We start from the raw sequence: 25,715 nt of genomic DNA on the forward strand, positions 1-25,715 counted from the left end.
ACAAACATCATCCACCCTTCCCTCAGCAACAACAGCTGCATTACTGTCTTTAAAAAAATAATAATAATAGTAACGTCGGGGAAAAGCATTTATAGTGCACTTGCAGAGTGAAGACCATTAAGAGTCGATCTCAATTTAGATGCACAGAGAGAATGGAATGTCCAGTGGCTTTGTCCCAAAATGAATGCCACTCACCACCTCAGCAACCCCACAACAACAACTTCTACTCGTGATGAGGGGGGGTGTATTATATATATATATATATCAACGATATCGCAATATAGCTAGGTGGCTGTACCTGCACCAAAATACCTGCACCAGTATTTTTCCTTCAGAGCTTGTTCTCCATCTTTTTAAATAGGGAGCCATTTTGTTTTTAGCACTTTTAGCACTATGACTGATCAAAACTTGTTTCTTCATCGCTCTCTCTCTTGCCCCTCTGCAGCAGACATATTGTGAGCAATATGTTTGGAACATCGAATCGCAATAAAATCACAGTATAGATTCGCAATATATATTCAGTAGAATCATGAGAAATACAATAAACACTTTATTGGCACCTAAGTATTGTGATAATATCTTATTTTGAGGTCCCTGGCAATTCCCAGCCCTAAAATTCTACGCCCAACCACAACAGCCACCCTCTCACTTGAAGCCTGAACTAGCCTACTTTGTGAGAGGAGTCCATCTTGTTGTTCTTATCTCTGTATCATGACCTCAAGCTCCAGCTGTTTGTTCCTTTTTCTAACTGAATGTTCATTAAATCAAGGAACTAGATTCCATGCCTGGCCCTGGAAACATCAATCAGGAGAGCGGCATACCTAGCTGGCCTTAAGTGTGTCAGGCCCCCGTTAGCTCGATAACCCCAACAGCAGTGTCTGAGCACACGAGGCCAGAATTAACTTGGACTGCACACAACATCTCACCAGGGCTCCACATAGCCCCCAGCTCTAAACATGTTTGTGTGATGTGCAGACGTAAATACAAGGGCCAGAGATCCAGATGGGCCCGGGCCAGACGTTTGGCAGATATAGCCGTCTACAGTCGGAACTGGATAGGGGGAAAACATGTTGATTCCTATCTTAGAAGTAACAACTTTCTGGGTTTTGCTAATCTTATCTTGGCCTAAAAATGGCTGAATTACTGCTGTTAGCAAAGACAAAACCCTGAAACGGGTTAAAAAAATATATATTGAAAGCTGAAGTTACATAAATGAATTTCCGCCTCTGTTCACTGAACAAAATTAAGCTGGTAACTAACTATAAAGTTCAAGATTTAGGCTTAAGGGGATAAACAGAGCCAAAATGGTATCTTCTTGGCGGTAAGACAAGAGGTATGGGAGTCAAATTGGCACTGAAGACCTTGTCATTTGCACATTCCTCATCACTACCCCTCCATTCTCAAACCCGGGGTTTCAAGAGGATACAGGGGATGAATAAAGCATGCATATACGGAGAACATGAGATTCCAAACGGCATTTAACTTAACCAGCCACAGATGTTAGCCAGCCTTCCCATACTAGCCACCTCAGAAAAAACTTTCCAGAGCTTAAGGTGTGTGTGTGGTTTCTGGCATGTACCCTTTCGTTTTAGCACTTTTCCCATTTGTTTTCTTCTCTTCTCAACCCTTGTTTTTCTACTTGTCGGAGAGCACTAGCTGTGGCTGCATGACTCGTTGAAAGTGATGCTGGGTGTGTTTGACATCGATTTCTTGTAGAGCATAATCCTCATGTGGTAACCTTGCACCCCCTTTCCCCTGCTCAGAACCAGACCAACCCCACAAACCACCTTCAGTCAATGCATGAATTCCTAGGAGGCACACCGTTGCCTTGGGCATATTTGGTTTGCTACCAGCTCTGGCTGTGATCCCTAACAACGGAACTGAATAGCAGGGCAATCCTATCATTGCCACTCCTGATAAATCACTCTGAAGGCCATGGAGGTCGAGGGCAGGGGAGGAAGAGCAGGTCAGGAGCTCCCGGTGACCTGCATCCAATACATTCAGGAGTGGGATATCAAACAAGAAGTGGGTGTCCCTTACGGAAACAAGAACACTTCAGAGATTCGTCCCAAGATCCACAGCCCCAAGCCAAGGGCCGATTCTCAACTAACAAACCACAGAGCAGAAATCTCTGTTGCCTAAATATAAAAACTTTGTTTCAAATGTCAATTCCCTAAAGAGTGCATTGTGTGTGAGAAAGTTTCTAAAACTTTGATGAGTGGGACCGAAGCCATTTTTAAACCAATCTCAGATGAGTTTCAAATTGCATTTCAAGAATCAAAGGCTCGCTCCAGTTCGCTCTATTTACATTTTCCCTCTGTATCTTTTAACAAAAGAGGTAGAAATATCTACAAGCAACAATCTGACAACTACCCCAGAGAGAACAATCACACTAAGACTGGACAGGCACAATAGCCGACAGATGGTCCTTAAGGAGCAATGCTTCATGCCAGCTCATCCCGTCATGCTAAATTTACCAGCAAAGAAAGTGTGATTTCCCCACAGGTTCATGGAAGGCCCAACTAATTTACTCCACTTAATAAAGTGTATGCCTCCACCTGAATCTAAATTAACATTCTCTCGTCAATTTCTCATTTAGCTACTTTAAAATCTGTGAATTACATTTCCAGAGACTTTGCATTGAACTTCCAGACTTAGGGGATAGACTACATATATGCTAAAAACCTAATGTTTGATGCATCAAGTTTCATTAGTACATTAAATATGTATATTCCTATGCAGAAATACATTTTAAAAAGGGAAAAACTGGCACTAAGACACCCAGAGAATGGTACCTATGTTTAAAACGAAGGGCAGCAAATCAGGTCTGACGCACCCAAAACGGGGTGACCAGTAGCTTTTTGTGGCAAAACCGTTTGAATTCCAGACTGTTTATTTTTAAACCCTTGGCACAGGTGTTTTAACGTCCGTGAGCAGCTGAAAAAAAGTATTACTACTTTCCTTTTAAGACCACAAAGAGGCCAGCAAGTGCATATCGCCAGCAACACAACCATTTAGATTTGAAATACTAAAGCAGATATGACAATCACAGAAAAATAACTCTTTCATTGTGCAAACAATTTCCATCTCATGTGGGATGAGCCAGCATGAAGCATTATTAAATTTGCATATGACTCGTTTTTTCAACATTGAAACAAAATGCAGTGTTCAGCACAACAGTGCTCGTGTGGGAAAGTGGGAGTCAGTGGGTAAAATCACTAAGCAACCCTCTTAATTCCACGGCAACTAGTTTGGAATGTCTACTACAGGTCTAGGAGACAGCTGCTCCAGCTGTTCCTGACATCAATTCTCTTTGCTCAGACAGAAAAATGAAAGGAATCAGGAAGCTTAGCAGTTCTCCAGGAAGCGAACCTCACCTCTATTCACCATTTACCCCCACCGCTGATATTTCGGGGAGGGGGGCAGAAGAGCACAGTCTGCACAGATACAGGGGATTGTACCCCATTTTGCATCCCAGTCATTTACAATTCATGCATGCCCATTTGGTGCCTTAAATAATCAATTATAAACAAAATGGGCCTCCACATAGGGCCAATATGGTAATGACAGAGGAAAAGAAAGTGAGAAACTCACCAGTCTCTTCATCAATGGTGAATATCCCTAGGCCAGAACCGTCCCGTATGGAGTAGTGTATTTCTCCGTCTCTTCCTTTGTCTTCGTCCTGAGCCGTTACTTTCATTACGGATGTCCCAATGAGGACGTCCTCTTTTATAAATCCCTTATCCACAAACGAGGGGAACCACGGGCGATACAGATTCTCATTTACGTCCACTACATCCACCTCAATAAAGCATGTTGACGATAAGGAAATGGGCTTCCCTTTGTCCTTGGCTTTCACCGTGAGGTTGTACACCTGCTTTTTCTCGTAATCCAGATTCTGCAGGATGCGTACCGCGCCGCTGACTTTGTCCACATCGAAGTTGCCATCCCCGTTATCGATGAGGCTGTACCGTACCTGACTGAACAGCCCGACATCCGGGTCGTGAGCCTCCAGCCACATAATCACAGTGCCGATCGGGAGGTCCTCCCTCACCTTCACGCCGTAATTTGACGGGATGAATTTGGGAGGATTGTCATTGACGTCCTCGAGAATGACCTTTAGCAACACTGTAGACACGAGTTGAGGTTCATTAACGGCCTGGTCACGTGCAGCAATCTTCAGAATGTAAACCGGGTGCACCTCGCGATCCAGCGGCTTTTTCACAGTCACTACTCCAGTCAGCTCGTCAATGGCAAACTGGTCAGTGTTGGCCACAATTGAATACCTGATTACTCCGTTATCTCCCTGGTCCTTATCGGTGGAATCCACCTGGACGATTTCAGTCCCCACTGGTGTGTTTTCACTTATTTCCAACGAATATGAGTCTTGCAAGAACTGCGGACTGTTATCGTTAGCATCCAAGATCTTAACGTCTAAAAGACGGGAGGAGGACTTCTGGGGTATTCCTAGATCGTAGACTGTGACGTTCAGTGTGTAGTGGTCCGTCGTTTCCCTGTCCAGTGGAGTGTGAACCAAAAGCCAACCGGTGTTCATATCTACAATGAAACGACTCTCTGTATCTCCTCCTGAAATAACGTACACCAGTTTTCCGTTAAAACCACTGTCTGTGTCTGAGGCGCTTAGATGGACTACCCTAGCCCCAATCGGAAGGTCCTCTTTGACCTCAATGACACTGGGGAAGGACTCTGCAAACTGAGGGGAGTAGCGGTTAACCGAATGGATGTCCATGAAGTTATCGTCGGGCTCAGTTGGGGCTTGGATCTTAGTGCCATGAAGCAGCTTTTCTGCCAACATGGTAGCAACCCCAGTGTCGACGCACTTCAGTTGGACAGGCTTGCGAGCTGTGATGACAGTGATGTTCATAGTCATCGGTTCAGTCTCATGCTCTCCATCACTGGCTCTTATGTGTAAGCTATGGAAGGACACTTTAGCTGCCTCCCCCTCGCTCAGTGTTCGTTTCAAAGAAAGCACACCCGAGTTGGAGTTCAACTCAAAGAGATCAAGATCATTCCCAGCTTTTATGTCGTACCGCACTAGCTGCAATTCGTCTGCGTCAATAGCAGACACCGTCGTTATCTGCTCTCCCACGCCATGGTCTCTAGGCACCGTGACTTCACAGTCGACGTTTTCGAATAGAGGCTTATTGTCATTCAGGTTATTCAGTGTGACAGTAACTGATGCCTCCACCTCCCGTCGGAAAGGGGTACCCCAGTCTGAAGCCCTAATTTTGAGATTGTAAATCCTTGGCATCAGCTCATAATCCAGCTCCTCTGAGGTGCTGATGACACCAGAGAAGTAGTCGATGACAAACGGCTGCGGGCTCACGTTGGCAATGCTGTACGTCACATATCCGTTCTCGCCACTGTCCAGATCAGTGGCTTTCACTGCTAACACATTGGTCCCTACGGGTACATTCTCATCCACAGTGGCCTTGTACGAGGTCCGTTGGAACTCAGGGGCATTATTGTTAACATCTATAATGTCAATGATAACCTTAGTCGCTGCCTTTTTGTCAATGGTAATAACTTGTAGTTCAAATTGTGTGGCATAATCCGCATAGATGGGGCCAGTTGTGGTGATTAAGCCAGTGTCTGGATTAATAGCAAAACGATTCTTCTCTGCCTTATATCTGAAAGCATACTTCAACTGTGGATACTTTGGCAAGGCAGTTACCATGGCAACAGGTGTATGGAGAGGGGCAAACTCACTGAGATTGACCCTATAAACAGCACGTTCGAATTTAGGGGGGCCCACTTTAAACTGTGGGGATGTTACATGTACCACTTTCGCTGAAGAAAACTGTGGGGGACTTCCTTTGTCCTTGGCCTGTAACGTGAGGTTGTATCCGAAAGTCTGGGTGTCCCAGTCTACATCCTTGACCGCTTTGATTTTGTACTCCTTGCTCCCGGGACTAGTTCTCAGGGCCTTAAACTGCTGGAGGGGGTCGCCCGCCACCACGCTCAACGACGCAATCTCCCCATTTGGTCCCTGGTCGTTGTCCTCAACGGTCACTATGGCATAGGTAGGGTCGCGGTCAGTGCCCGAGGGCGCCAGGGTGACGGCGGTGATGACAGGCGCGTGCTCGTTGGCCTGCTCCACCCTCACCGTCAGCTTGGCCATGCTACTGAAGCCGCTGCTGCCGTAGAGCTTCATGCCTCGGTCCACGGCCAGGATCTCCAGGTCATACAGCTTGGTCTCAGCGTGATCCAGCTTGCCCGTCAGCGTCACCACCCCGCTTGTGGGGTGGACGGCGAACATATCTGTCCACTCCCGGAAGCTGTAGTAGTACTCCCCGTTCGTCCCAATGTCGGCGTCCGTGGCTGTGACCTTGGCCACACTGGTCCGTAGGGCCGTGTTCTCGAGCAGCGAGACGCTGTAGGAGGTGGGAGAGAACAGAGGCCTCAGATCGTTGGTGTCCTGGACCTGGACCTTGACTCGGGTGCGAGCCTCCACGTTGGTGCCCCTCTCCACGGCTTTGACAGTGAGCAAGTAGTGGTCTTTGACCTCCCGGTTCAGAATGGCAGTGCTGCCTCCTTTGGTCCTTATCCTCAGGAAACTAAAGTCTCCCAGGATGTAGTCCTCTGCTTTGAAAAGGTTCTCATTGTCTCCTGACACTATTTTGTACCGTATCTCCCAGGTGGGGTCTGTGATGTAGATGCCCATCTTGGCATGACTCTCTAAGTAGGTCTTAGCAGCAGAGTTCTCGTATATGGTGGCATTGTAAACAGAGTGAGTGAACTGCGGGACCGATGCCTTCTCCGTCCTTTGGTTCCCTGTGCAGCCGCAGAGGAGCTGCAGGAGCAGCACGAGCAGTGAAGTCAAGTATTTCCCCATTTTCGTACCGTGTTCTCTACCAAACCACCTGGAGACACACAAAACAGAAGGTTAGAATCAAGCTAAAAATAAATAAACATAAAATTAAACATTTAATTCATTTTTCAGAAAATCTCAATAGGGCTGGATCAGTGCTTTAATTTAAGAGCACAATAAAATATGTATTTATGCTAACAAGCAAAAGGGCTTAATGTTGAACCTTCCTAAGAGAACTGTGGTTTTACAGTGGCACGGTGAACGGCTGCCGTTAATATCTGCTCGACAAAGGTCTCTAACCTTATCCCTCTCTTTCCTGTGAGCCTCAATGGACTCCTTTAAATGGCATGACAAATGATGGTCAGGCTGATGAACGGGTGTTATGTTAGAGGGGAAGAGGGAGAAAAGATATAGGCCAAATAACTTATTTATCTTAGCCGGCATTCCTCTTAATATTTCAGCAACAGGTTTAACAGAAAAGACACACTACGTCAATATGTTTTACTGTTTCAAAGCACAATTCAGAGACCAGTCTCTTCACTTCAGAACATATACTAATTTAATTCAACCCTCTATGTAGAAATGATGACGGGGGTCATTGGTAATGACCAAATAGCTGTAAGGCATTCAAGTCTCACTTATTCCTTTACAGGTCAAGCGAAAACGGACTTCAAAGCTATGATAAGCAGATTTCACTATTCCTTCTACCAGCCTTTAATTGCAAATCTTTGAAATGCTTTGATCTACATGTCATTATAAAAAAAAATAGCTCAAGCAGATACATTACATGAAGAAAGGGTTGGAAATGGTGGAAAAGTGGCACTGTCCCCGCATAACCAGATATGCAAACTGACTCAAAATAGACGGTCTAACACGAAAGGAAGTGACATTCAGGCATACAGGTTTGTGCTCATATTACAAGTACATTATTATGCCTGGAAATAGTGTATGATCAAAACAACTGAATTCTAGCCCGAAAAGCTGCTTCTACACTGACTCTGGGGCCTTAGTTCCTGAGCTGTTCTACTTTCTGTCTAGTAGGCTGTGCTATAATAAACACAGCGCTGCTCTTTGGGCTTTTAGAGGGTTGCCATCCGGAAAAGCACATCCCAGCCTAATGACGGACACTGCTGTCCAGCTGCCTTAGATCATGCTGAATGTATGTGGGCAATAGACTACATCTATACATTCTATGGGGCTAGTAGCATAATGCATGCATGAGAACTTTCAACAACAACAAAAAGTATGCCTTGAGGATATATTTTTCCCCCCCTGAGGATTAGGATAACTATTCATGTCTTGAGTGTAGGGCTTTATGGCACGGTAATATCAGGTTAGTAAGCAATCGTAAGTAAAATAAATACATGTACAATGTTCGTTTTTTAAAATTAAGTCTGTATACACATCCAGGATTTTTCGACTGCTGAACTAGGCTATTCCTGGCAAATCAAAGAATGGCAAAAATAAAATAAAAAATATTTACATGTTTTCCCATGTTATATAGAATAATGAACTTTTTTTTACTGAATTCATATTCTTGGATGATGGCAAAAGACAAAAACTAAACAGCTTCGTGAAAATCATTGCTTGCTGTCTGTTGTTTAATTGTCCAACACATCCACCAGCGGTCCCCATTCCAATTCATTTCACGTAGACACCGCAGCCGTGCGGGAGCCAGATGTATAGATTGTTTAAAGAAATGGCAACAATGCCCGAACCGCCAATACAACACAATGTGTAAAACAATTCCCATACATAAACAAAAAGCGTAAAACAGTGACCAACTTCCAAAGCCTCTCATTTCGATAGTAGCCGATTTAATACCTTTCCCAAACACTTTAAAACGTTAAACTTCACTGGAGGAAGGAAAGGGCTCTGTGATTTCTGTCCACTGCTCGAGCGCCACTGACAGAGAACTAGTCCGGTCGGACTATCTCAACTTTTATTAACTCCGATTCACAAATCACAAAAACAACTTGCTCATTCACAGGGAAAGCGCTACAACAAACACATCACATTACATACCTATTGCCTCATTAACGGCGTGGATTTGGCGGTTTTTCATGTAGTTTGTAAGGTACGAATGTCTGCATGGTAACTACGTGGACTTCCCTCTCCGCGACTCTTTCCACTTCTTCTCGTTGCTCCCTTTCTTCAACACTGAATTCACCCAGTATCTCTCCGCGTTGCGCACGCCCGGATCTACTTTGCTGGCATGAAGATAAAACAACCAGCTCGCTCCACCGCTTTAAGAACCGAGATAACGGTTAATTTTGATCGGCTCTATTTCCTAATCTAATTTCAATGATTTATTCCTTCCTATGCTATAATTACTATTATTATGTATTTTTATGTAACCTTTATTTAACTAGGCAAGTCAGTTTAAGTACAATTTATTATTTACAGTGACGGCCTACCCCTGTCAAACCCGGACGACGCTGGGCCAATTGTGCGCCACCCTATGGGACTCCCAATCACTGCCGGATGTGATGCAGGCTGGATATATTAATAGGCAAATCATTTAAAATATGATTTCATAGGGAAAAATCATGCCAATACCTATGCACTATTATCCTATATGATTGCATATTACATGCATCCATAAAGTGAACATTACAAATTATTCCCCCAATGTAGGCTTACAATGTTTTGGCACATTTACGCACGGTGCCAATATTGTTTGAGGTAATCCAAGCAAATTGAAATAGTTTTTTGGGTGTAGGTTAGATTTTTTTCTAAATACCGTTTGTGTGAATGGTATCCCTATTAATCTAAACAATGGCCTATACAGTAGTGAGGTTCAAATATCCTACAACGTATTATTATGAGCCTATGTGGGGGAAAAAGTGTTTTCCTAATTACAACCTCAAATTTAATTTCGACGTGTGCAACAAGAGGCAGTGCACATTTACACGCATGGTATTCAAAAATTATATTCACGTTGGAATATTCGTAGTAATAAATGTGCAATAATATCTTATTCTCGAAATTGTGCGCATGGGAGTGTGACCGATATGCGATTGATGGCGCTCTCTCACTATTGTTCAGGCTATTTTCTCTCCAAAGCACTGCGCTCTGGACGGCACATGCTGCTGCTCACCCATAACTTTATAGTGTGTGTGTGTGTGTGTGTGTGTGTGTGTGTGTGTGTGTGTGTGTGTGTGTGTGTGTGTGTGTGTGTGTATATGTGTGTGTGTGTATGTGTGTGTGTGTGTGTGTGTGTAGTGAGAGTGGAATCTTGGAGATTGTGAAGCATAGGCTACCAGTAAAATGTACTATTAAAGCCTCCTCGGAAGTTTATCATGTCAATAATGTTGATGATGATCATTATGAAAGACTCTTGCTATTTTCAATTGTTTTATGCAATGCATTATCGTTACTCTATCAGTGTAAAGCAATGCTATTTCCTAGATTACTTACCAGACGAGCTGGATGACGCTACCTCTCCAAAGTTCTGTTCAAATAAATCCCAGAAAATGTTGACAAATTTTGTTTGCGAGCATGTCGCAGAAAACGATAAAGTGACACACAGGAATCAATCCGACACCGGTTATTCCACATTATTTACATTTTCAACTCCTCCGAAATCCGTAAAAGCAACATTTTCATCAAGCGTGTATGGCACTTTGGAGTCCACAATCGTTCATCTGCGTGCACTTCGGCTGCAACCTCGGTTTAACAGCAGTGTAGCCTACTGTTTCTACCGGGATGCCTCGGTTTTAGGAAGCAGTGACGTAACGAGGCTCATACGCCTTCGTTGCTTTCCTTGCTGATTCCCATACAAGTTCAACTAGAAAGCAAAGCGACTAGGAGTCTGAAAGAATAAAATAGCCAAAAGGATTCACTCGTTGGTAATGCTCAATTGCTTTGCTACAGGACCATAACAATGACTTTCCCTGTTGAACATAAACTAAGGTTGTGTAGGCTATCATTTATGTTATATGGTTACATTAGGCTGCAAATGTCTCCATGAACTCATGAAATGACTGTAAAATGCAATATATGGAAAATATGTTATATACCCTTTATATATAGGGTCAACATGCATGAAAGTGGAAAACACAAACACAGACTACTATTCCACAGTGCAGTCACAGCCACATACCAGAAGTTAACCCCATGCTGTGTGCAGGTCGGCCACAAACTAACACACCCCCAAGTGCACGTTTGAGTGTGATGCGAACCAGTCATCCGGTGCATGCTGATCCCTGTCCTATGTCCGTATATTATAATTTAACAGTAAATATTTCAAGTGTTCGCCCTGTATTATCAGCTATGTACAGTGTTTTAGCAATGTGAAAATAGTTGTAGTATGAATAGTAAGGGGAAGATAATATTGGTGGTATTTACAATGCTGTTTGTGCTCCACTGGTTGCCCTTTTCACATGGCAACAGCCACAAATCTTGTTGCTCTGATTGCATCTCTCTCTCTCTCTCTCTCTCTCTCTCTCTCTCTCTCTCTCTCTCTCTCTCTCTCTCTCTCTCTCTCTCTCTCTCTCTCTCTCTCTCTCTCTCTCTCTCTCTCTCTCTCTCTCTCTCTCTCTCTCTCTCTCTCTCTCTCTCTCTCTCTCTCTGTGTGTGTGAGAGATTATTCAATCCCAACCATGACTATTAAATGGAGGAGTGAAGATCAGCTTGTGGGGGTAATGTTTGTTATCTCCATTGGGGTCCATCTACATTCTTTCGTGAAAAGGATGATTGACAGTTGGCTATTGACAGACATATCACAGGGATTCAAACAAGGACTCGAGAAGAGTTGTGGTTAGGGTGCTCAAACCCCACTTTAACTTATGGGCATAGAATGCCCACCCAAATCACACCCTGACCAAACCAAAATAGAGACATAAAAAGCTCTCTAAGGTCAGGGCGTGACAGTCATGGTCCGTGTAGGTACTACAACTTAAATCTATTTTCTATGTTTTGGTATTTCTTTGTTTTGGCCGGGTATGGTTCTCAATCAGGGACAGCTGTCTATCGTTGTCTCTGATTGGGAATCATACTTAGGTAGCCCTTTTTCCCTCCTTTCAGAGAGGGTAGTGACTTTTGTTAGTGGCACTATAGCCCTGTAAGCTTCACGGTTGGTTCTTCGTTTGTTGTTTTGTTGGCGACATTTTTAAATGAAAGGGAGAATGTACGCTCACCACGCTGCACTTTGGTCCACTTCTTTCGACGGCCATGTCAATGACAAGATAGCTCTTACTATGCCTTCAGCAATGTACTTCTTCCCTGTGATTTGTGTCTCCTTGCTAAAAATTTAAAAAATACTTTCAAATTTTATTTGTAAAATGCACCGAATGCCACAGGTGTAGACCATACTGTGAAATGCCTACTTACAAGCCCCTAACCAACAATGCAGTTTTAGGAAAATAGAGTTAAAAATTCAAAAGGTGTCACGCCTTGGTCTTAGTATTTTGGGTTTTCTTTAATTATTTGTTCAGGCCAGGGTGTAATGTGTACATGTAGGAAGGGGTAAAGTGACTATGCATAGATAATAAACAGCGAGTAGCACCAGTGTAATTGTTCAGCAGTCCTATTATGGCTTGGGGGTAGAAGCTGTTATGGAGCCTTTTGGAATTAGACTTGGCGCTCCGGTACCACTTGCCGTGCGGTAGCAGACAGAACAGTATATGACTTGGGTGACTGGAGTCTTTGTCAATATTTTGGGCCTTCCTCTGGAGTCTTTGACAATATTTTGAGCATTTCTCTGACACTGTATACATAGGTCCTGGATGGCAGGAAGCTTGGCCCCAGTGATGTGCTGGGCTCTCCAGACTTACCTCTGTAGTGCCTTACGGTCAGAAGCTGAGCAGTTGTCAGACCAGGCAGGTCAGTTGAGAACAAATTCTTATTTTCAATGACGGCCTAGGAACAGTTAACTGCCTGTTTAGGGGCAGAACGACAGATTTGTACCTTGTCAGTTCGGGGATTTGAACTTGCAACCTTTTGGTTACTGGTCCAACACTCTAACCACTAGGCTACCCTGCCGCCCCAAGGATGCTCTCGATGGTACAGCTGTAGAAGGTTTTGAAGATCTGACAAATCTTTTCAATCTCCTGAGGGGGAAAAGGCATTGCCGTGCCCTCTTCATGACTTTCTTGGTGTGTTTGAACCATGATAGACTTCCAAGATGGCATAGCAGTGGGATGTCTGTTTAGATTTTCTTGTCCCGTCCCTTCTATATATCGTTTTTCTTCGTATACATTTCATATATATTTTTTATATTGTTAATCTCAATTTCCATCTATGGATATCCATCAATTTCCATCTATTTCCACATACTCTCCTGCAACCTGCCTCGCCCAATGTGGTATGGATCTGCTATTTTTTATACTTTAGAACCGGAACACCCTTCAGGAGCTAGCCAGCTAACTGTCCCGAAGCAGGCACCAGTTAGCCTGGAGCTATCCACGAGCTAGGCCCGTCTCCCGGCTAGCCGAAGAGATCCATCAGATAATTCCTGGGCTTCAATACCTCTTTAGCCATTTGGCCTGGACCCTTTGCTGCCAACACGGAGCCTCGCCGATCCATCACGACTGGTCTGCCGACATAACCATCCGAGGGGGTTTCAACCGGCTCTACCGTTGCGACGTCCCCCTGAGGCCCATCTGCTAGCCTGCTAACCCTGGCCTGATAGCTGTCTCAATCGCCGTGCCTTCAGCTGGCCTAGCTACTCACTGGATGCTATGATCACTCGGCTACACATGCCTCTCCCTAATGTCAATATGCCTTGTCTGTTGTTGTTTTGGTTAGTAACTTTTGAGTTATTTCACTGTAGAGCCTCCAGCCCTGCTCAATATAGATAAGCTAACCCTTTTTACCACCCCCCACACTTGCGGTGACCGCACCTGGCTTAAATGGTACCTCTAGAGACAAAACCTCTCTCATCGTCACTCAATGCCTTGGCTTACCTCCACTGTACTCACATCCTACCATACCCTTGTCTGTACATTAAGCCTTGAATCTATTATTCCGCACCCAGAAACCTGCTCCTTTTACTTTCTGTTCCGAACGCACTAGACGACCAGTTCTTTTAGCCTTTTGCCGCACTGTTATTCTACTAATGCAATCTGATAGCAGAGATAGCCTGCAAAGTTCTGTCATACTATCCAGGTCTGTGCCCAAACAATTCAAGCTTCTACTTCTAAAAATCCACCTTTCCAGAAACAAGTCTCTCACCGTTGCCCCTTGTTATAGACCCCTTTCAGCCCCCCGCTGTGCCCTGGACACCATATGTGAATTGATCGCCCTCCATCCATATTTCAGTGTTCGTACTGTTAGGTGACCTAAACTGGGACCTGCTTAACACCCTGGCCGTCCTACAATCTAAGCTAGATGCCCTCAAACAAATTATCAAGGAACCTACCAGGTACAACACTAAATCCGTAACACTAAATCCCTACACATCCGACAAGCGTCAGAGCCGGTGTAGTAGGATTCAATCTTCGTCCTGTATAGACGCTTTGCCTGTTTGATGGTTTGTCTGACAGCATAGCGGGTCTTCTTATAAGCATCCATTAGTGTCCCACTCCTTGAAAGCGGCAGCTCTAGCCTTTAGCTCGGTGCAGATGTTGCCTGTTATCCATGGCTGGTTGGAATATGTACATACGGTCACTGAGGATGACGTCGTCGATGCACTTATTGATGAAGCCGGTGACTGAGCTGGTAAACTCTTCAATGTCATTGGATGAATCCCGTCTGTGCTAGCAAAACAGTCCTGTAGCGTAGCATTCACGTCATCTGACCACTTCCGTATTGAGTGAGTCACTGGTACATCCTGCTTTAGGTTTTGCTTGTAAGCAGGAATCAGGATGATAGAATTATGGTCAGAATTTCCAAATGGAGGGCGAGGGAGAGCTTTTGTATGCATCTCTCGTGTGGAGTAAAGATGGTCTAGAGTTTTTTTTCCCTCTGGTTGAACGTGACATGCTGGTAGAAATGAGGTAAAATGAATTTAAGTTTGCCTGCATTAAAGTCCCCGTCACTAGGAGCGCCACTTCTGGATGAGCATTTTCTTGTTTGCTTATGGCCTTATACAGCTTGTTGAGTGCGGTCTGAGTGCCAGCGTTGGTTTGTGGTGGTATATAGATGGCTATGAAAAATATACATTGGTAGATAGAGAACCTTATGATAATTGGTAGACCACACCATCTCAGGCGAGCAATACCTCGAGACTACCTTAATATTAGACATCATGCACCAGCTGTTATTGACAAATAGACAAAACCCCACCCCTCGTCTTACCGGACGTAGCTGTTCTGTCCTGCTGATGCACGGAAAACCGAGCCAACTGTACATTATCCGTGTTGTCGTTCAGCCACAACTCTGTGAAGCATAAGATATAACTGTTTTTAATGTCCCATTGGTATGCTAGTCTTGAACGGAGCTCTTCCAGTTTATTCTCCAGTGATTGAGTGTTGGCCAATAGAACAGATGGTAGAGGCGGGTTACTCACTCGCCAACCAATTCTCACAAGTTACCCTGATCTCCGCCCCCTGTATTTCCTTATTTTCTTCATGCTAATGACAGGGATTTGGGCCTTGTCTGGGAGCAGCATTATATCCTTCGCGTCAGACTCATTAAAGATACATTTTTCGTCCAGTTCGAGGTGAGTAATCGCTGTTCTGATATCCAGAAGCTCTTTCGGTCATAATAGACGGTAACATCAACATTACGTACAAAATAGACAATGCGAAAAAACACACAAAATAGCAAAATTGGTTAGGAGCCCATAAAACGGTAGCCATCCCCTCTGACAGCATTTTTCCCAACTATGTCCCAAATGCAACCCTATTCCATACAAAGTGCTCTACTTCTGACCAAAAGTAGAGCACTTTATGGGGAAAAGGGTACCATTGGGACATAGACCTTGACTCCTATAAAACAATGGAATCTGAACCCAAAGGTTCAATACCAGTAGGAGGGGTGATTGAGTTATATTCGCTAAAAGTATAACAAATTGCCCCCATTGTCCCAGCAATGCTTACCCCAAGGCTGATATCTTGTTTTTGAATCACAAACTATTCCAAACATTCTCACAATGTCACACTGTGCATTTTGCACCCCCATCACAATGCAAATGTGTTAAGTGTTAAACTAGTTGTACTTGGTGGGGATTTCAGGCAATTTCATAAGCGTTTATGGGGAATAATAAAAGTGCAAAGTTTTTCCTCCTGCAGCTTAGTGTGAACGACTGCTGTGCGCCAAATACAAATTCCCTCTTCTCCCTTGAGTGAGGCAAGAAGACTTTCGTAACAAATCCTCATGGTTGGAGCTCTACTTGTAATTACCCACCAAAAATGATAGTACAGAACCGCGCTCTCAACATTTTAAACAAACTGCTATGAAAATTGACAGTCAGGGTATACATTATGCATTATTTTATATCTGCGTCAGACACAACACTGTCCATAGGGTCATTTTTTATGGGGATCGCAGCTTGCTTGCTTTAAAGGCCCAATACAGCCGTTTTTATATCAATATCAAATAATTCCATTATTACCCTACTGTAATACATTTCCATTAAAATGGGAAAAAATGTTTTTTTTTGCAAAAAACAAATTCTCAAGCAAACATTTTGCTAAGACTGTCTGGGAGTGGTCTGAGTGGGAAGGGGAAAACTAGCTGTTATAGGCAAAGAGGTTTGGAACTCTCTTTGTTATTGTTCTATTAACAAATTTACCGCATGGTGATGTCACCATGAAAAGCCGAAACTGCCGCCCATGCAAACCTGCTGATTAGAAGGTCCTGAATAGATAGTATTTTCAACCAGCAACAATCAGGAAATAACACTGATCTAATTTTTGCACACTTTTAAAGTGTTGATTTCATAAACTGTTGTACAATATGATATAAAACACAGGAAAACCACATTTTGACCGCTTTGGGCCTTTAAGCAAACACATATGTGTTTGCCATGGCAGTGTCTGGAATAATGCACTTTTTTCCTCCAGACTTCTTCTATGTCTGTCCGTCTTATAAATATCCACACATGCTCTCTGAAAATAAATGTATAGCTCATAACCTTTAGATCTGCCCCTTTGACTCAGAACAGAAGTTGTTGCTTGATGTAGTGTTCCGGCGCCGACAGAGATGGCCGCCTCGCTTCGTGTTCCTAGGAAACTATGCAGTTTTTTGTTTTTTTACGTGTTATTTCTTACATTAGTACCCCAGGTCATCTTAGGTTTCATTACATACAGTCGAGAAGAACTACTGAATATAAGATCAGCGTCAACTCACCATCAGTACGACCAAGAATATGTTTTCCGCGACGCGGATCCTGTGTTCTGCCTTACAAACAGGACAACGGAATGGATCGCATGCAGCGACCCAAGAAAACGACTCCGAAAAAGAGGGAAACGTAGCGGTCTTCTGGTCAGACTCCGGACAAGGGCACATCGCGCACCACTCCCCAGAATTCTTCTTGCCAATGTCCAGTCTCTTGACAACAAGGTTGATGAAATCCGAGCAAGGGTAGCATTCCAGAGGGACATCAGAGAATGCAACGTTCTCTGCTTCACGGAAACATGGCTTACTGGGAAGATGCTATCCGATGCGGTGCAGCCAACGGGTTTCTCCACGCATCGCGCCGACAGAAACAAACATCTTTCTGGTAAGAAGAGTGGCGGGGGCGTATGCCTCATGACTAACGAGACATGGTGTGATGAAGGAAACATACAGGAACACAAATCCTTCTGTTCACCTGATTTAGAATTCCTCACAATCAAATGTAGACCACATTATCTTCAAAGAGAATTCTCTTCGATTATAATCACAGCCGTATATATCCCCCCCCCCAAGCAGACACATCGATGGCTCTGAACGAACTTTATTTAACTCTTTGCAAACTGGAAACCATTTATCCGGAGGCTGCATTCATTGTAGCTGGGGATTTTAACAAAGCTAATCTGAAAACAAGACTCCCTAAATTTTATCAGCATATCGATTGCGCAACCAGGGGTGGTAAAATCTTGGATCATTGTTACTCTAACTTCCGCGACGCATATAAGGCCCTGCCCCGCCCCCCTTTCGGAAAAGCTGACCACGACTCCATTTTGTTGATCCCTGCCTACAGGCAGAAACTTAAACAAGAGGCTCCCACGCTGAGGTCTGTCCAACGCTGGTCAGACCAAGCTGACTCCACACTCCAAGACTGCTTCCATCACGTGGACTGGGACATGTTTCGTATTGCGTCAGATAAAAATATTGACGAATACGCTGATTCGGTGTGCGAGTTCATTAGAACGTGCGTTGAAGATGTCGTTCCCATAGCAACGATAAAAACATTCCCTAACCAGAAACCGTGGATTGATGGCAGCATTCGCGTGAAACTGAAAGCGCGAACCACTGCTTTTAATCAGGGCAAGGTGTCTGGCAACATGACCGAATACAAACAGTGCAGCTATTCCCTCCGCAAGGCTATTAAACAAGCTAAGCGTCAGTACAGAGACAAAGTAGAATCTCAATTCAACGGCTCAGACACAAGAGGCATGTGGCAGGGTCTACAGTCAATCACGGACTACAAGAAGAAACCCAGCCCAGTCACGGACCAGGATGTCTTGCTCCCAGGCAGACTAAATTACTTTTTTGCCCGCTTTGAGGATAATACAGTGCCACTGACACGGCCTGCAACGAAAACATGCGGTCTCTCCTTCACTGCAGCCGAGGTGAGTAAGACATTTAAACGTGTTAACCCTCGCAAGGCTGCAGGCCCAGACGGCATCCCCAGCCGCGCCCTCAGAGCATGCGCAGACCAGCTGGCCGGTGTGTTTACGGACATATTCAATCAATCCCTATACCAGTCTGCTGTTCCCACATGCTTCAAGAGGGCCACCATTGTTCCTGTTCCCAAGAAAGCTAAGGTAACTGAGCTAAACGACTACCGCCCCGTAGCACTCACTTCCGTCATCATGAAGTGCTTTGAGAGACTAGTCAAGGACCATATCACCTCCACCCTACCTGACACCCTAGACCCACTCCAATTTGCTTAACGCCCAAATAGGTCCACAGACGATGCAATCTCAACCACACTGCACACTGCCCTAACCCACCCGGACAAGAGGAATACCTATGTGAGAATGCTGTTCATCGACTACAGCTCAGCATTCAACACCATAGTACCCTCCAAGCTCGTCATCAAGCTCGAGACCCTGGGTCTCGACCCCGCCCTGTGCAACTGGGTACTGGACTTCCTGACGGGCCGCCCCCAGGTGGTGAGGGTAGGCAACAACATCTCCTCCCCGCTGATCCTCAACACGGGGGCCCCACAAGGGTGCGTTCTGAGCCCTCTCCTGTACTCCCTGTTCACCCACGACTGCGTGGCCACGCACGCCTCCAACTCAATCATCAAGTTTGCGGACGACACAACAGTGGTAGGCTTGATTACCAACAACGACGAGACGGCCTACAGGGAGGAGGTGAGGGCCCTCGGAGTGTGGTGTCAGGAAAATAACCTCACACTCAACGTCAACAAAACTAAGGAGATGATTGTGGACTTCAGGAAACAGCAGAGGGAACACCCCCTATCCACATCGATGCAACAGTAGTGGAGAGGGTAGCAAGTTTTAAGTTCCTCGGCATACACATCACAGACAAACTGAATTGGTCCACTCACACTGACAGCGTCGTGAAGAAGGCGCAGCAGCGCCTCTTCAACCTCAGGAGGCTGAAGAAATTCGGCTTGTCACCAAAAGCACTCACAAACTTCTACAGATGCACAATCGAGAGCATCCTGGCGGGCTGTATCACCGCCTGGTACGGCAACTGCTCCGCCTCAACCGTAAGGCTCTCCAGAGGGTAGTGAGGTCTGCACAACGCATCACCGGGGCAAACTACCTGCCCTCCAGGACACCTACACCACCCGATGTTACAGGAAGGCCATAAAGATCATCAAGGACATCAACCACCCGAACCACTGCCTGTTCACCCCGCTATCATCCAGAAGGCGAGGTCAGTACAGGTGCATCAAAGCTGGGGCCGAGAGACTGAAAAACAGCTTCTATCTCAAGGCCATCAGACTGTTAAACAGCCACCACTAACATTGAGTGGCTGCTGCCAACACACTGTCATTGACACTGACCCAACTCCAGCCACTTTAATAATGGGAATTGATGGGAAATGATGTAAATATATCACTAGCCACTTTAAACAATGCTACCTTATATAATGTTACTTACCCTACATTATTCATCGCATATGCATACGTATATACTGTACTCTACATCATCGACTGCATCCTTATGTAATACATGTATCACTAGCCACTTTAACTATGCCACTTTGTTTACTTTGTCTACATACTCATCTCATATGTATATACTGTACTCGATACCATCTACTGTATGCTGCTCTGTACCATCACTCATTCATATATCCTTATGTACATATTCTTTATCCCCTTACACTGTGTATAAGACAGTAGTTTTGGAATTGTTAGTTAGATTACTTGTTGGTTATCACTGCATTGTCGGAACTGGAAGCACAAGCATTTCGCTACACTCGCATTAACATCTGCTAACCATGTGTATGTGACAAATACAATTTGATTTTATTTTATTTGATTAAGGCCATTGCTGTTCAGTTGGCTCTGAGAAATAATTGAACATACAATGAAATCTGATCTTAGAATACCTTTGACTCAGAAGTTGTTGTATGTTGAAGATCACTGATATTCAGTGGACCTACTACTAGCCAGAAACATGTATACTGGTTGAACCAGACTGAATGCTGTGAAACAATGGTTAATGCAGTGTTCAGTCTGGTTGTCCCAGGTGGATCACAATGGAACATTGGAATGGATCCATTAGCTTCATAAACAAGCCGGCACAGCCTCATTAAACTCTGAACATTTGTTTTGTGACGTACCCCTCTGGCAAACTTGACAGGACCCGTCAGACCCTCAACATTTCAGACTATCCACCTGCAAACCAAATGAGTCCAGCCTTCTAAACCACAATATAGATCCTAATTAGCAAATCAATGGTTCATCTTTAGCCGCGTGGTGCCTAGTCTTTTTGAGGCATTCTCTGAGGTGCATTGTCATCGGCTCTGCAGAAAGAAACGAGGTCAGTGGAGGTGAGCCATCAAGCGTGAGGGCAGGAAGAGTTAACCACACAAAAGGATAGAGAGAGAGAGAGAGAGAGAGAGAGAGAGAGAGAGAGAGAGAGAGAGAGAGAGAGAGTGAGTAAGCCCAATTAATTATAAATACTCAAAGAATCAGAAAGACAAAGAGAGGGGTGTGGTGTGAAAGGTAATGGGATGAGGGAGGTAGATATAACCACGCTATTATAATAGAGTGTCAATGGAATTCATTGGATCTACTGCAGGTACATGTATTTAAATATGAGAGTGATGGGAGCTAAGATAGGAACTAGCTCACTACATAACATGATGTATTGTCCTTTAGCATCCAAAGTGACTTGCAGTTTATATGACACATATTTAATATACAGTATGTGGCCCATGCCAGAATCAAACCCACAACCCTGGAATTGCTAGCACCTCTCTATCCCACTGCACCATTGCAACCATTATCAACCCTGCTTTCAATATTGGGTAGATGAGGACAAACAAAATTGACAGCTGTGCCATATGAATTGAAAAATAGTTGGGAAGAGATTTTCGATGTAACAATTCCATGGCACATGGTTTATGAATTGATACGCAAACGACGCCGGATTCAAATCTTCGAATTTTTCAATTTAAATTATTATAAAAAATTCTTGCAACCAATAGAATGTTATATACTGTACAGTTGAAGTCGGAAGTTTACATACACCTTCGCCAAATACATTTAAACTCATTTTTTCACAATTCCTGACATTTAATCCTAGTACAAATTCCCTGTTTAAGGTCAGTTAGGATCAACACTTTATGTTAAAGAATGTGAAATGTCGGAATAATAGTAGAGAATGATTTATTTCAGCTTTTATTTGTTTCATCACATTCTCAGGGGTTCAGAAGTTTACATACACTCAATTAGTATTTGGTAGCATTGACTTTAAAATGTTTAACTTGGGTCAAATGTTTTGGGTAGCCTTCCACAAACTTACCACAAAAAGTTGGGTGATTTTGGCCCATTCCTCCTGACAGAGCTGGAGGAACTCAGTGGAACTCAGTCAGGTTTGTAGGCCTCCTTGCTCGCACATGCTTTTTCAGTTCTGCCCACACATTTTCTATGGGATTGAGGTCAGGGTTTTGTGATGGCCACTCCAATACCTTGACTTTGATGTCCTTAAACCATTTTGCCACAACTTTGGAAGTATGCTTGGAGTCATTGTCCATTTGGAAGGTCGACCAAGCTTTAACATCCTTACTGATGTCTTGAGATGCTTCAATATATCCACATAATTTTCCCACCTCATTATGCCATCTAGTTTGTGAAGTGCACCAGTCCCTCCTGCAGCAAAGCACCCCCACATCATGATGCTGCCACCCCCTGCTTCACGGTTGAGATGGTATTCTTCAGCTTGCAAGCCTCCCCCATTTTCCTCCAAACATAACGATGGTCATTATGGCCAAACAGTTATATTTTTGTTTCATCAGACCAGAGGACATTTCTCCAAAAATTACGATCTTTGTCCCCATGTGCAGTTGCAAACCATAGTCTGGTTTTTTTTATGGTGGATTTGGAGCAGTGGCTTCTTCCTTTCTAAGCGGCCTTTTAGGATATGTTGATTAAGGACTTGTTTTACTGTGGATATAGATACTTTTGTACCTGTTTTCTCCAGCATCTTCACAAGGACCTTTGCTGTTGTTCTGGGATTGAGTTGCACTTTTCGCACCAAAGTACGCTCATCTCTAGGAGACAGAACGCGTCTCCTTCCTGGGCGGTATGATGGCTGCGTGGTCCCATGCTGTTTATACTTGCATACTGTTGTTTGTCCAGATGAACGTGGTACCTTCAGGCGTTTGGAAATTGCTCCAAAGGATGAATCAGACTTGTGGAGGTCTACAATTTTTTTCTGAGGTCTTGGCTGATTTCTTTTGATTTTCCCATGATGTCAAGCAAAGAGGCACTAAGTTTGAATGTAGACCTTGAAATCCACCCACAGATACACCTCTAATTGATCAAATGATGTCAATTAGCCTATCAGAAGCTTCTAAAGCCATGAAATAATTTTCTGGAATGTTTCAAGCTTAAAGGCACAGGCAACTTAGTGTATGTAAACTTCTGACCCACTGGAATTGTGATGCAGTGAATTATAAGTGAAATAATCTGTCTGTAAACAATTGGTGGAAAAACTACATGTGTCATGCACAAAGTAGATGTCCTAACCGACTTGCCAAAACTATAGTTTGTTAACAAGAAATTTGTGGAGTGGTTGAAAAACGAGTTTTAATGACTCCAACCTAAGTATATGTAAACTTCCGACTTCAACTGTATGTGGGAGATAAAACCTTCCCAGCTCTGCAGCATTTGCTGCGAGGAGGCAGAGTCATAAGTCATAAGATCATTTATTTTGGTACTGTCCATATGTAGCTCGTTTTTGGTCACAGGCCCAGGAATGGCTGAAGATTTGTAACATTTACTTAGAGCTAACGCTGCACATCACAATACTGGGTGATTTGAAAAGTCATAGTCAATCGATCAATAATATAATAATTATTTCAGCAAAAATGTTTCTTACAATCTGTAAAAAGTATGAGAATATACATTTTCTGAACTTTTGTGAAGCATTACAGCACAGTTAAAAAATATATGGCGTTATGAGATAGACGGGAGGGGTTGAATGGAGCTGAAGGGTGGGACTAATAACAAGATAACAAACGTAAAGCTTACAGGGTCTGTAAAATGTATATAGGTTCAGAACTAATGTGAAATAGCCCAGTTACAAATATAGGGCAAACATGAATCAAACTGGATGGACATCAGAAATAGAGGAAGGCCAGGACAAAAAACAAACAAATTATAAATATTGCAAAATAAATTGTGTCCTTAAAATGTATATAGTATGTATATGCTGGAAGTAGAAGTCTAAGTGTTATTGTTTATTAGTTTACTCCTATTAGGGGAGTTTGAAGAAAGTTAAAAAATTCTTGAAATGTTCCGTATTGACTCACCTTCATGTCTTAAAGTAATGGTGGACTGTAGTTTCTCTTTGCTTATCTGACCTGTTCTTGCCATAATATGGACTTAGTCTTTTACCAATTGAATGCAAATTAATTACTTAAAAATCATACCGTGTGATTTTCTGGATTTTTGTTTTAGATTCCGTCTCTCACAGTTGAAGTGTACCTATGATAAAAATTACAGACCTCTACATGCTTTGTAAGTAGGAAAACCTGCAAAATCAGCAGTGTATCAAATACTTGTTCTCCCCACTGTATAGAGGGAGTTGAGGATTTACGAGAACAACATCTGAGGAGAGGACAACTCCAGCAAACCAACTCCATTATCACCATCATCCCTACCACTCGGCTGTCAGAGAAATCGATGCCTTCACCAGGAGCAGTCACTCTCTGAAGCTAGTAGAGACCTGGACGCTCTCAATTTCTGTTTTCTTCAGCTACTATTTTTTTTTTTTCGGCAGTATACTGCAATTCAGATTTTAGAGGCAAATTTGTACTAGACAGCCTAACCAATAATCCAATCCTTTATATATATTTGACCAGTCATTTTCCCCCTTCAATCCTAATCCCATGGGAATTGTGTTGGGGTTATACACAAAATGCACATTTTGGACATGGATTTGCATGTTTGGATTAGAAAAGCCGTGTAATAGACGCTCGTGTTTGTAGAAAAAGTGCCTCCATCTTGTTCTGACACACATTAAAGGGATGCTCGGTTCCTTTTCACAAATATACATTACTCATCCGCGACTCTGCGGTCACTGATCATTTTGTTTGAGAAAATTTGCTTTGCTCTCTATATCAGGCAGAAACACATGTCAATGTCTAGAAGACTCCCAAGTCCACATTTTCTGCATCAGAAGCGAAGCTCCGCACTGCCGCCTCGACGAGCGACTCTCAACAGTCAACAACAGACACCTCCTCTGTGTTCATCAATTTGCATCACAGGATTTAAGAAGTGAGAGTAGAGAGATACAGTGGATTGTGAATTCTTTGAGCCTTTAAGCACCATACATAGTTCCACATATCCAGTTGATTCTCAACCTGCCTACATGTTTCCTTTCACATATTGCAGCAAATGTTGCATAACAGAACATGATATTCTCTTCTCCTCCTCTTCCACTTCACTCCTCCTTCCTCCTTTTCTTTGACAAAAACAAGCCAAACGTACAGTACTCCTCTGGGCGATCATGTATTATGTATCTCCGCACACATTTGCTTATCTAATAGGAGCGTATCGTCTGTTATTTAGGAAGCTTAGGGAAGAGAACGCCCCTGGGCCTTGCCTGGTTCTAATCCTCAGATCTGGCCCATGATGTCACATCGCTCCTGGGAATGGGAAGATACTCAGAGGCTCTAGGCGACGACTCCCGTCTCGTAGCTCGACATGGAGAGGCTTGGTGTTCCTTAATCTTGACGCACACATCCCCTTAGCGGGATCATTTACATCAACATCCGCTGAATTGCAGAGCGCCAAATTCAAATTAAATTACTAAAAATATTAAATTTTCGAGAAATCACAAGTGCAATATAGCAAAACACAATTTAGCTTGTTAATCCACCTGGTATGTCAAATTTCAATAAAGCTTTTCGGCGAAAGCATACCAAGCGTTTATGAAAGAACATCTCTCTCAGTAGATAAAATATTACAAGCAGTTAGCAGCCAAGTAGATTGGTCACGAAAGTCAGAAAAGCAATAAATTAAATTGCTTACCTTTGATGATCTTCGGATGTTTGCACTTACGAGACAGTTACACAATAAATGTTCCTTTTGTTCCATAAAGATTATTTTTATATCCAGAATACCTCCATTTGT

The 25,715-nt window shown here is 43.6% G+C and overlaps 1 protein-coding gene across 3 annotated transcripts in view; it reads right to left on the minus strand.

Annotated features, from left to right (window-relative positions):
- The window catches only part of LOC115145866 (protocadherin Fat 1-like), a 98,685-nt gene extending 89,711 nt beyond the window's left edge, over window positions 1–8,974 (minus strand). For all 3 annotated transcript variants that reach the window (XM_029687456.2, XM_065004049.1, XM_029687454.2), the window contains exons 1-2: window positions 8,858–8,974; window positions 3,595–6,884 (exon numbers count right to left, since the gene is read on the minus strand). In XM_029687456.2, coding sequence (XP_029543316.2) covers window positions 3,595–6,856 — 3,262 coding nt within the window. In that variant the 5' untranslated portion in view covers window positions 6,857–6,884; window positions 8,858–8,974. The remainder of the gene's footprint in view (window positions 1–3,594; window positions 6,885–8,857) is intronic.
- Window positions 8,975–25,715: the final 16,741 nt, after the last annotated feature.

Source organism: Oncorhynchus nerka, linkage group LG18 (assembly GCF_034236695.1).
Source record: "Oncorhynchus nerka isolate Pitt River linkage group LG18, Oner_Uvic_2.0, whole genome shotgun sequence".
Taxonomy (NCBI): domain Eukaryota; kingdom Metazoa; phylum Chordata; class Actinopteri; order Salmoniformes; family Salmonidae; genus Oncorhynchus; species Oncorhynchus nerka.